The sequence below is a fragment of the Ammodytes marinus genome (genome assembly GCF_949987685.1).
Source record: "Ammodytes marinus genome assembly, chromosome: 7".
NCBI lineage: Eukaryota > Metazoa > Chordata > Actinopteri > Uranoscopiformes > Ammodytidae > Ammodytes > Ammodytes marinus.
In genome coordinates this window covers 30,492,202-30,505,370 of record NC_137211.1, presented here as the reverse complement: position 1 = coordinate 30,505,370, position 13,169 = coordinate 30,492,202, and the positions used below count along the sequence as shown (strand labels likewise).

Below are 13,169 nucleotides of genomic sequence, written 5' to 3'. Positions count from 1 at the left end.
TGGCCACTCATTACATCCCAGTGGTCGTTCAGCATTATGATGACAGGGTGCATGTATTGTAACCTGAGCTATTACTCGTTCAGATTCAATTGTGCAGGTCACTGATTGGACAAAGCACATAGTCAGAAGTCAGGCTTTAGTCTGAGGTACAGCAGCATTAACAGGATAATACATCACAACAACAATACTTAGGACTCAACTCAATATTGGCTGCATTCCAATACTCATACTTCAATACTATTTAGTATGCCAGAAAAAAGATTTAGGATGTCCCATTACATGCATGTCAAATGCAATATGCCAAAAATACCCGGATAGCCTAAGACATCCAATTGCATTTTGCAGTATGCAAACCAGCATACTCTGGTATGTAGTATAGTAAAAAGAAAAAGTATGTGATTTGGAATGCAGGCATTGACACAAAGGTTTCAACCATGTTTTCAAAGCTTAGCTGAAAACAAGATGTCATATCTTTAAGGCGAGACACAGCGACCAAACATATTTTTTTCAAGCAGTTGTAGATTTTGAGATTTTGGCATTTCTTTTTCTTGCATACCATGTCTTTTCTTTCATACTAGGATTAATAATCAAAGGTCCAGAATGTACATTGAGGAGTTTATTTGAGTAAACCTTGTCTTTTTCTGTCTGTATATTTCTCCTATACAACCATCTTTAACGGACATTATCTCAACATTAGTTTTTTTCAATACTCTGAACCAAACATCTCAACTCCTAAAGCACCAACATCAACTAAACTTTCCATCATTATGTTTAGCACTATTCTGAAGGTTATAGCAGAAGGATTTCTTTATATGTTGTTAATTGTCTAATTTTGGCTGAAAATAAATTTTTTAGACCTGTCCATAACATTGAAAACAATTCCAAAAGCTGTATCCAAATGATGTTCTACTAGAACTTTAGACACTAATATGTTGAACTCTTACATTGCATTGACATTAAACTGAAGTGATATACGCCTAGAATATTAGTGAGTGAGAGGTAGAGGGATGTACAGCTGCAAACCATATGTGTGGCAATGGAACTCCAAGTGTCCAATATCCACTGCTATTCCCCACCGGTATAGAAGAAAAATAAGTACACACTGCAGTTTCTGTTCCACACTTACTGATATATTGCTTAACTTTGTCTTGTTTTTATGTGTAGGATTTACAAAAAAACAAAGTCACATACACACGATACACTAACAACAAACAAACGAACAGAATACAAAAGAAAACACAAAGACAAGGAAGAAATCCTACCTTAAAGGTGATGGCCTTAACGTCTGTCAGTATTAATGACAAAGCAGCAGTAAAGTTAAATCAAATCAAAAGACGAACAGCAGCAGAGTTCATGAATCAAGCAGTTACTGTATGTATCATCCAACAATATCAAGCATGGTTTTCCACACCTTAGTAAAAACTGTTTGGAATGAATTTTTTGGCATTTTTTAAGCTTTATTAGACAGTACAGAGTTGAAATAGGGAGGCAGACAGAGAGAGAGAGGGGGGATGACCTGCAGTAAAGGTCCACGGGTCAGATTTGAACCCGCGACCACTGCAACGAAGGCCAGAGCCAATATGGTACACGCTCTATCCACTACACCACCGAAGCACCCATGGATTCTGTTTGTTAAAGCCAATGACACCTTTTTGACTTGATTTCATTTGTTTGACTTGCTCCTCTCCCTCCTGTAGTCCTTGCTCTGGGAGCAGCAGAAGCAGTTGCAGCAGCTGCACAGACAGATGGAGACCCTGGCTGTGCCCATGCTGCGTGGTGCTGCTGGAGGGCTGAGTGTGCACCGGCCCCTGTCCCGAGCACAGTCCTCCCCAGCCTCTACCTGCCTCACCCTGCCTGACAGCAACCCCCTCAGCCTGGCCCCACAAGACCCAAGCAGCAAGCCACGCTTCACCACTGGTCAGTCACACACACACACACACACACACACACACACACACACACACACACACACACACACACACACACACACACACACACACACACACACACACACACACACACACACATCATATTTTAAAGCTGTACTGCGTAAAAATGTACACGGAAGATATATGAAATAATTACTTTTTTTTTACTTGGAAAAATGGAGTAGGGGTGTACATAATCTAGTAATGTAACAGGAAGTTGTTGTCTCTTGTATTGACTGCTTTGCCATGTCTAAATAATGTAGCTGAAATAGTTATCCAAAGCGTGTTTCTGTTGTTATGTTTGTAGCTAGTGAGACATTTCCGATGTCATCATGCCTCCTGAGTGCCTGCTTGATTCTGGCGCCAATGGGGCCATATAGTAGAGGTTTAAAGTCTATTCATGTCACAGTCAAGTTTAAATAGAATGTTTTTGTGGACAAAAAATAAACGTTTTTAAATTGAAAATCTAACACAGCACAACTTTAAAGGTAAGCGATTTATTTATGTTAATATAAGTGTTAAATCACTCTTTATTCATACAGTGATCACTTATATAGTGTGCTCGTTTCATAAAGCCGATCTCTCAGTCACCCGCTCTGCATGTAATCGGCAAATAAACTTTTCGAAGGCGAAATTAATATCCAATCACAAGAGAGAACGCTACAAAGCGAACACCCGTCTCACTCATTGTCTCACTGCCGGTGCACGTGCAGAGCGACAGATGGGGGAATGTGTATGTGCCTACAATGGCGGAGCAGGTAAAAATCCTTCCCAATGTCTGTTTTGATGGTTTTTATCATGTTTCATCACACTTATGGATCTGAGATGATGCTAGATAACTCGCTGCTTGAAGACCGCAGTGCATTAATGTGGTGACGTAGGGACGAGCGAGGGGAATGCTAACTGCAGTAACTGACAGGAAGTTAGCTAAAAGAACCATTCTGCTTACTGAACCTTTAATATAAGGTGAAATGAGTCTCGTATTGATGATTCCCACGGATGCAGTGGATATGTTTCATTTTTAAATACATGAAACATGTACAATGTACATGATTGTGATACCACTTCAGGAGCGCACTGGATTGCAAAAATAGCATGCTGATTTCAACACTTAAAACCGCAACTGGATGTAGTAGGGCATCCGGGTAATTTTAAGCATGCTAAATCTGAACAGAGGAATTGGGACATAATAAATATTTTTTTACCATACTTGAGATCAATTCTGTTCTGTGTGTGTGTGTGTGTGTGTGTGTGTGTGTGTGTGTGTGTGTGTGTGTGTGTGTGTGTGTGTGTGTGTGTGTGTGTGTGTGTGTGTGTGTGTGTGTGTGTGTGTGTGTGTGTGTGTGTGTGTGTGTGTGTGTGTGTGTGTGTGTGTGTGTGTGTGTGTGTGTGTGTGTGTGTGTGTGTGTGTGTGTGTGTGTGTGTGTGTGCAGGCTTGGTGTATGACTCTCAGATGCTGAAGCACCAGTGTACATGTGGAGACAACAGCAGTCACCCAGAGCATGCTGGGAGGATACAGAGCATCTGGTCCAGACTACAGGAGAGAGGCCTGAGGGGACAGTGTGAGGTACAATGCACACACACACACAGACAGACAGACAGACAGACACGCACACACCACACACATACACCATAAACATACACCACAAACACACACACACACACACACGCACACTCACGCACACTCACACATTGATTAGCCAATTTGTCTAGACACTTCTTATTTCTCATCAGAGTTTAATCTTCAAACGCTTTTTAAATTATATATTATTTTGATCCAACCAAAATTGTATTTTATTTTGTCTGATTAAAACAAAAAGAGTGTTCCAGATGCATGAGATGCTGTTGGAGCAGAATGTAACATGTCCGTCTGTATTTGTAAAACTTTACATATTAAAAACATTATCCATGTGCATATGATGATTATTATGTTATTGAATGTCTCTGTTGTGTCTTTGTACTGCATCACACGTTGTTATTCCTTGCAGACTATCCGTGGTCGTAAAGCCACCCTGGAGGAGCTTCAGTCGGTGCACACAGAGCGCCATGTCCTGCTCTACGGCACCAACCCACTCAACAGACTCAAACTGGACAACCGCAAACTGGCCGGTATGCTACACCTCATTGAGGCGACTGTGGCTCAGGTGGTAGAGCGGGTCGGCAAATGATCGAATGGTTGGCAGTTCGATCCCAGCCCTGCCACTTGTGTCATGGTTGTTGTGTCCCTGGGCAAGACACTTCACCCACCTTACCTCATGTGAATGTCGATAGTTAGCCTGCTATCGGTGTATGAATGTGTGTGTGAATGGTAACGTGGGAATTAAAACAGTCTCCGGTCTCAATTGGATTTACTTTAAATTATTGTTAAAAGTGCAGTGGATATGTTTCATTTTTAGATACAGGAGGCTATATATATATATATATATATATATATATATATATATATATATATATATATGTATATATGTATATATATATATATATATATATATATATATATATATATATATATATATATATATATATATATATATATATATATGTATATATATATATATATATATGTATATGTATATATATATATATATATATGTATATATATATATATATATATATATATGTATATATATATATATATATATATATATATGTACATATATATATATATATATATGTATACGAATTACTATGCATAAGTGCCATATACAACCCTACTTAAAAAATACAGAACCATCCCTTTGATAAGAAGAAATGAAAGCAGGGCGTGGCAGTGGCGCAATGGGTAGGGAGATCGTCCTCTGGAGTGCAGGGTTGTAGGTTCGATCCCCCGCCTACCTGCCACATGTCGAAGTGTCCCTGGGCAAGACACTGAACCCCACATTGCTCCCGATGGTTCAGAGCGCGCCTTGCATGGCAGCTACTGCCATCGGTGTATGAGTGTGTGTATGAATGGGAGAATGTGGTAAGAATTGTCAAGCGCTTTGGGGCTGAGAAAATCGGCTAAAAAGCGCAATATAAAGTCAAGTCCATTTACCATTTACCATAAACATGTGATGAAAACACCTAACATAGTGGATGAGTCATGTCTTCAGGTTTCTCTGATGCTATGATGATCCTTGTTGCATGGAACACGTTGGGTCAGCTCACAGGCTTTTCTTTTCATCAGCTGTCTTGGAATACAGTAATGACTTTACTAAAATGAAATTGATTGAAACTGTCAAAATATAAAGTAAAGTATTTTGTTATGTGTCTGTTTCCTCAGGAATCCTCTCTCAAAGGATGTTTGTGATGTTACCGTGTGGAGGTGTAGGGGTAAGAGAGGATACACTCACACACACACACACACACACACACACACACACACACACACACACACACACACACACACACACACACACTCTATTTTTGATCGTACTGTAATTTTCCATGGCTCCTAATGAAAGCTATACAATACGACATAATCACTGAGTTGATTGAAAGACGATATGGTTTCAAAGCAACGCAAGAAAGTCAAGCGAGAGAGAGAGAGAGAGAGAGAGAGAGAGAGAGAGAGAGAGAGAGAGAGAGGATATTAAAGCGGAAAAGAGAGTTGGCTGGGCCCAGTGATAAGGGTTGGCCTGACAGTCCGTGTCCGACCATGACAAGTCAGACTAATGAGAACAGCATGTCCATGTGAGCAGGGATAAAAGAAATGCCTCGGATTTCAGCGTCCTCGGCCAGATGGACGGCCATGCCAGTTTTTGTGAACAAACAGAGGAGAAAAACACAATGGAAAAGGAAAATGAGCAGCAACATGGATCTGGCCTCGAGACGGGAGATTAATACTGACATTTGTTAGCGTTGAGTCACCGTCATCTTAACGTTTGGACATCTGTGCCTTACGAAAGCCTTTTAAAAAGGCTTTTCTCTTATTGTTTTAGACAGTCCAGGCTTCATACAACGGGTGTTATAAATGATTCCCGCGTTGAGTCAGTATGTATTGTATTGTAGATTTTATTTGACATGGACATGACAATATCATTGGACGAACCAGATGCATTGTTTTCAGTGTGTTAGCATAAATGCTAGTTTTCAACACCTGTCCACAGGAGGCTTTTTAAAAACAACTAAAACACTAAACAAAGACAGAAACAAGATCAAATACTGATGAGGGAAAAACTGATAATCAAAAGAATCAAAATGCAGTATACAATGGAGTACAGAGCAGCAATATAATGATAGTCAAATATATATATATACATGGAGCATAGCAAAGGCAGCATGATCAGACAATAAACCAGTTGTAAATTAATTGTGTGAGCACTGTTGATTTGATTTGAGCCATTGTTTAAGTTCTGCCTGAATGATGTGTCTGTTGATTGACAGGTTGATAATGACACCACCTGGAACGAGTCACACACGTCCACAGCGGCACGCATGGCGGCGGGCAGCGTGGTGGAGCTGGCCTTCAGGGTGGCTAAGAGAGAACTGAAGGTGAGACACACACACACGCCCTGTTCCAATCCCCCATACTTTCTGCTATTTAGTATGGTAGAAAAAAAAGGTTTAGGATGTCCCAATTCTTGTGGTTCGGATTTAGTATGCTTAACAATACCCGGAGGCCTACTACATTCGGCTGAGATTTGTAGTGTTGAAATCAGCATGCTAATTGGTCGATTGTGACCCACAAACCATTGTGCACCAGAAGTGAAGACACATCGGCAGAGGCCGTATGAGGCATGCCATGATTCAAAAACAGTTGTAGTAAGGTTTTATATATCTACTGTCATGATGTAACCAACAGTAGGAACACCCCCTATCCAGACCTGGATTCATTCAATTCAGGTGTCATTTTGCCAGAAGGTGTAGTAAGCTCCTAAGAAGCTCAAATATGGTACAAGGCCACTGCTAGCTGACAATATGCCAGGGTGCAGTGATCCTCTGACCTTTGACCTCCAACATCTATCCAGTTCATCTTTGAGTAGAGTCGACATTTGTGCAAACTTTGAAGAAAAAATCCCTCAAAGTGTTCTTGACATTCTACCATGTGTGATGTCACACATTGGAAAATGTTGGGTTAGACAGTGACACCATAAAACACTCTTTCTACCTTTTGTCAGGCTAGGATTCCTAAAAATTTTGCACATTTACATAGGATCTCAGAGTTCAATACACCTTCATAGTTCCACCGGTGAAGTAGGTCTTTAATACATAGTGTAATGCCTCCAGCCTTGGGCTCAAAGGCAGAACAATCCAGTTTATCCAGACATCCAAGTCATTCTGGACTTTGTATCCACCACTGGCAGTGTTTTGTTACTGGATGTAAAACTATACGGGTTGGAAATACAACATCAAATGGTGAAATGCATCTGTCAAAGAAGTGTGCCTTACCCTTCAGGCCACTAACCCACTTCAAATATTAATGGCTTTCACAAACAAAGGTTTTACAGTCACATCGCATCATAACATTCTCTTGCTTTGTGGTACACAACCACTGCACTTTAAATATCACATCAAATATATACACTACTATATAAAGCAAGACAACAGAATAAGGGCCACATTCACTAAGAATGGATTGCGTGCGCTAGTAGCTCCACAAATTAGCTTCCGCAATCTGCTCCGTTTTAGCACAGTATCCACTAAGGGGTTTGCACTAAGTATGTACCGGCGCTAACACGCCCACAAAGTTTGACGGCTGGCCGATCACAGGTTTATACGGTGACATTGTTTTTAATAAAGCAGCAACCATCATAACTATATAAGAACACAACCCTCTTCCTGTAGAATTCCCCCATAATATGACTCGATATCAATTCAATATAATGTAAATCTCACAAGAGTTTAAGAGAGTGAGGGAGACAGAGAGACATAGAGAAGGGGAGTACAGCACGTTTGCGTGAAATGTAGTACAAGCTTTAAATACGCGGTATTTGCTCATCTAAAATGACCTGTTGCAATTAGCGCTGGCCTTTGAGGATAAGGTGCTATTTGCAGCAAGGCTTATCTGCATAGGACTAGAGAAGTTTTGCACTGGATGTAGAATATTCCCTCATTTAAATACATTCAAATGAGAGAGGTGCAACGTGGGCGCTGTCTGCTCCACAAGGGTATTTCAGAGCGAGTTGCTTGCATTTCCCCCTTTGCGAGTGGTCTGTGGATAGGACGCTGTTTTTTTCTGTCATTTGCACCGGTTTAGCGACCCCTAAAGAGGCGCAATCCTTTAGTGGATGTGGTTTACTCCATTTTTCTTCACATTTATACTGGGGCTGAAGTCAAAGTAAATACATTTTCAAATCATATAAACTTTAGGTGAATCAGAAAACATTAACTGGTCTAGTGTTTATCATTGTGTAAGGGACCTGTCAATCATTTGTAAATGACAGCTCTGGGATGATGGCCTTGGTGTGGATGTGTCTTTATTCATGTGTGCCATAATAGACATATGTGTATAAAAGCTTGAACAGTTACAGTAAACAGGACATGCTTCATATCCAGTGAAACACTCATTAATAACGTCTTCTTCTGAACAGAACGGCTTCGCTGTGGTCAGACCGCCAGGGCATCACGCAGACCCCTCCAATCCAATGTAAGTGTGTGTGTGTGTGTGTGTGTGTGTGTGTGTGTGTGTGTGTGTGTGTGTGTGTGTGTGTGTGTGTGTCTGTGTGTGTGTGTGTGTCTGTGTGTGGGGGGGGCTGTGGCCAAGCAGGTACAGCAGTGGTCCGCATTTGAGGAAAAAAAACCTGCACTCTCTTAACTTGTGTCTCATGCTCTCTCTCTCTCTCTCTCTCTCTCTCTCTCTCTCTCTCTCTCTCTCTCTCCATCAGGGGTTTCTGCTACTTCAACTCTGTGGCCATAGCAGCCAAGCAGCTCCAACACAAACTCAGCGTCAGTAAGATCCTCATAGTGGACTGGGTGAGACAGCTTTGTTAATGTATTCACTATGTACACTGGAGAAAGTTGGTGTGGTATTCCTGTAATACTCTGATGTGTTGGGAGCATGTCTCATGTTTGTGTTTCTCTTGTTGCATGAGTCATTTTAATTATTCAAGTTTTTGTACAGTTATTCTTTTGGTTGTTTTTTGTTTTTTGTTATTACGTATGTTTGCTGCTACTGGATGTCAGAATTTTCTTCTGGATCAATAAAGTCTGTCTGTCTGTCTGTCTGTCTGTCTGTCTGTCTGTCTGTCTGTCTGTGTGTCTGTCTGTCTGTCTGTCTATTCAAAAGTGGATTCATCTCCTGATTTGTATAATATTAATATTCCTTCGTCTCATCCCGTTGCTAGGATGTTCACCATGGTAACGGCACTCAGGAAGTCTTCTACGCTGACTCCAGCGTTCTCTACATCTCACTCCATCGCTATGACGACGGGAACTTCTTCCCAGGAAGTGGCTCTGCAGCCGAGGTGAATGGACTGGATACTGACATGGGAACAAGACACTCAATGATTTGCAATGCAATTGTCAAACGCAACACAATTTGTTAGCCTCATAGCATAGTTGCCTAAATCATATTTACTCTACTCTACTTTTACTCTACATCTACTCTACTCTATTCTACATCTACTGTACTCTAAATCTACTTTACCCTACTCTATAACCCTTAAAATATGATTTAGGCAATTATACTATTAGGCTAACGAAAAGTAGATGTAGAGTAGAGTAGATGTAGAATAGAGTAGATGTAGAGTAAAAGTAGAGTAAATATGATTTAGGCTATTATGCTATGAGGCTAACAACATGTATTTATTGGGCTTTAGGTTGGTTCTGGAGCTGGTGAAGGCTTCAACGTGAACGTGGCGTGGACAGGGGGTCTGGAGCCACCCATGGGAGACGCTGAGTATCTGGCTGCTTTCAGGTACAACACAAGCTACTGTCTGCAACACACTCACAAGATAAGGAGAAAGATATACTGTACAGTAGATAGAAGTGACATTATTGATATTAAAAAGGAAAAAAACAAAACAACAATGAGTGTTTGAGTTGTCTTCAATGCTCCGTGGCATTGCTTCTATTGAGCAGGATAGGGACATTCATTGGATGTAATCAGACAATATCTTTAATTTTGGTATATACTGAAGCTGAGCCTCTGACCAGCTCAACACTGCCTGTGACACACTATCACTGCATTCCGAATTGCATACTCACTTTTTTCTATTCTACATAGGGGAGAGTGGGGTGAGTTGTGCCGGTGGGGAAGTTGTGCCACCCCTTGTTTCTAGAAAACCATAGAAGAAATTGGAAGAAGAGCCATCCCTTTGACTCATCCTGTAAAGAAGGGAGACACAAGGAATAAGATATAAGCACATTTAAGCTCAAAAAACAATTTTTTGCCTTTGAAAGTGAAATGTCCATGATCAAGGTTTTTTGATTATTGTGTCTGAACAATTATAGACACGTTTGAAAACATTTGACACATGTTTTAGTGCTTTAGTATGCTACACTTTGTGTCTATATAGTTAGCACGATGTCAGCCCTAAACTGCTGCATCATGCTTATTATCCAAAATTCTGGGGTTGGGGTGATTTGTGCCAGAGGGCCTGGGGTGAGTTATAAGTAAGTAAGTAAGTAAAATGTATTTATAAAAGCACATGTATAACAGTTTGCACTGTCCAAAGTGCTGAACATAGTGCATTCAGTAGGTAAACAATGAAGGTAAAATAACAATAACAAAAATAAAAGACATAAAGCCCAGACAACCACATATAAACAAAGATAGTAGTGCAGAGGTAAGATAGTTAATGGGGAGGAAAAACCAGGGTGTACAGATGGGTTTTGAGCCTTGATTTAAAGGCAGAAATGGAGGGGGAATCGCATATGCCAGGTTGGTTCCACAAGCACGGAGAAACTAGTGCAAAGTACATTTCTGAGAGTTGTGCCAGTGGCATGGCTGTATACGCTGGCCACCAAAAGAAAGTGATTGTTTACAGTAGCTCAGAAGAGAGTGACATCTCAATTCCACTTAACGACACCACTGATGAGAGTTCAGATGGCCAGAAAGATGATGATGGTGACTTTGTCATTGTGAGCTTTGCAGGTAAAACCATTAGATCTGCTAGGCCTTGTTTAAGAAAATTGACCATCAATCTTTGTAAAATATTTACTTTAAATAAACCCTAAATAAGTAAATCTTGTAATGCAAGACAAGTGATTTGTCTTGCATTACAGTTTATGAGCTATATATCAATGGCACAATTTACCCCATGGTATTCTCTCTTGTGGCACAACTTACATCACACCGGGGGCAAGTTGTGCCACAAGACAATTTTTTTTCCGAACGCTATATTTCTAAAACAGTTTATTTCAGATCCAAAGTTATTGTTGCCGGGGATGCACAACACCCTGAAATATATGTACATATTTGAGTTGGAGACTTTACTGTCAAGGCCTCACTTTAAAGTCACTTTGAGTAAAAAGTGGCACATCTCACCCCACTCTCCCCTACTACATCCGACGATAAAAATAATCTAGTTAGGATGCAGTAAGCATACTATTGGGACATACTTTTACTTATTTATTACATCATAACATTGCGCCTTGATCTTGCTTCTTGCTTTTATATCCGTCGCATCCCCGTTTGTTTTCATATGGAGTATGGAGTTTTCTAATGTTAGCCTTCTGCTGTAGGCTAACCCTCACGTATACTTTTTCCCATCCTCGCCAGGTCGGATGGGAAAAAACACCTCAATATTGAGAATTACTCAATAATTTTTCACAAAAACAGCTCGTAAAGACAGACAAGAGTCGTGGCTTTAAAGAAAGTAAAGTTTTTTTGTTAAATGGATGTTTGATTACGTTTTAATTAAGTTTGTTTGCAGAAGACAGGTCTCCTTCAATACAAATGAATGGAATGGTGTTCAACGGTTTCCCCCACAATGGGCTTGGCCTATTTCATGCACTGTCTCTATACGTCTTGGGTAACTAATAATCCTTTTTTCATTTGGAGAGCATGTGTCTGGTGTGCGTTCCATTTCATAGCACGTCTGAAGCGTTCTAGTAAACCAGGCCTCCAGAACTTGTGTTTAACAGTTTGCAGGCCGTCACTTCCTGCCGGTGGGGTTAGATAATTGTCATCGGTGGGTATTTGGTTCCAATAAAACTCAAGTGTGGGCTTAGCCTTTTTGGTTGTCTGCTGCATCCAACCTCAAGGAAAACAGTGGCAACCGCATGCTTACTGGAAAAGGGGACAGTGGCAAGGGGGTTGGGTGTCTATGGGCACACACAAGCGTGCTGATGACGTTTCTATACAGTACTCAAGCAGCACAAACACACAAGTTCAAACATGTAAACCACACATAAGGTGGATGGGCCATTACCTTAAGACTAACACAGAAATGACCAAATAGGTGGGCACCTTCAGCAAGTCTTGTCACTACTACACCGGATAACAAAGGATTAATGTGAGCTTTATAAATAAGGGCTTAAGCCCGTCCTTTTTGTTGATTATTTGTCTCATGCTGCAGCTCTCTTAAAAAAAAATGACATTTGAATCGATAAGCATCAAATTGGTGGATACAGCTTGATGGAATGAAGCTATACATTTCTATTGTAAAATCCTCAATGGGGTCAAAAACAAAGCTGCTATGTATCAGTCAGTGCGTTTCCATGGCACAACTAGATTGGATTAAGACATATACCGATTTTGCCACTCGAACGGACCGCGTCACTAAGTATACATGGCCTTTCAAAGAATCGGCTAAATGGCCGGAGCATGGCTAACTCCGCTACGCTAGGTGGCGCTGTAGCCCTTTCAACAAGTGGTTATAGAGCCACGTCCGGTTCCTTTCCGGCAACAACACTACTATTTATTACGTTGTCTCCTTCCACTTCCTTTTGAAATCCCTGGCGGGAATTCTCGAGCAAGCGCAGAACGCAAACTCCGATATGCGATCCTGTATACATGCAGATAGCACTGAATGTTAATTGGATTGCGATGTCCAATTAGACCAGCACTCCGAATTCACTGCAAGCTTAAGTGCAGGTGTTGGAACAGTACATGAAATGTGCACAGGGGGTTGGCACTGATTGTTCCCGTACGATGGAGACAGTTTCATAACCACATACAGTCATCTTCTCTCAAATGTGTAACCTCCAGAGTCCGGAGAGAAAAGATGAGATTCAAGCTTTAATTTGCATAAAGATTTGATGTTTGCGGATCCATCTGCTAATCATTTAAGATCCAAATGTATCCCCCTCCCTGTTTGTTCCATAACATCGGAACTGAGAAGCTAAAAAGGTTGCGAGCGTCTGAAGGAGGTAATG

The 13,169-nt window shown here is 40.8% G+C and overlaps 1 protein-coding gene across 5 annotated transcripts in view; it reads left to right on the top strand.

Moving 5' to 3' along the window:
• The window catches only part of hdac7a (histone deacetylase 7a), a 96,087-nt gene that overhangs the window by 73,138 nt on the left and 9,780 nt on the right, over positions 1-13,169 (top strand). For all 5 annotated transcript variants that reach the window (XM_080031813.1, XM_080031812.1, XM_080031814.1 and 2 more), the window contains 9 exons: positions 1,698-1,917; positions 3,362-3,495; positions 3,917-4,037; positions 5,191-5,240; positions 6,294-6,401; positions 8,441-8,496; positions 8,735-8,822; positions 9,194-9,313; positions 9,668-9,765. In XM_080031813.1, the coding sequence (XP_079887939.1) occupies positions 1,698-1,917; positions 3,362-3,495; positions 3,917-4,037; positions 5,191-5,240; positions 6,294-6,401; positions 8,441-8,496; positions 8,735-8,822; positions 9,194-9,313; positions 9,668-9,765 (995 nt within the window). The remainder of the gene's footprint in view (positions 1-1,697; positions 1,918-3,361; positions 3,496-3,916; positions 4,038-5,190; positions 5,241-6,293; positions 6,402-8,440; positions 8,497-8,734; positions 8,823-9,193; positions 9,314-9,667; positions 9,766-13,169) is intronic.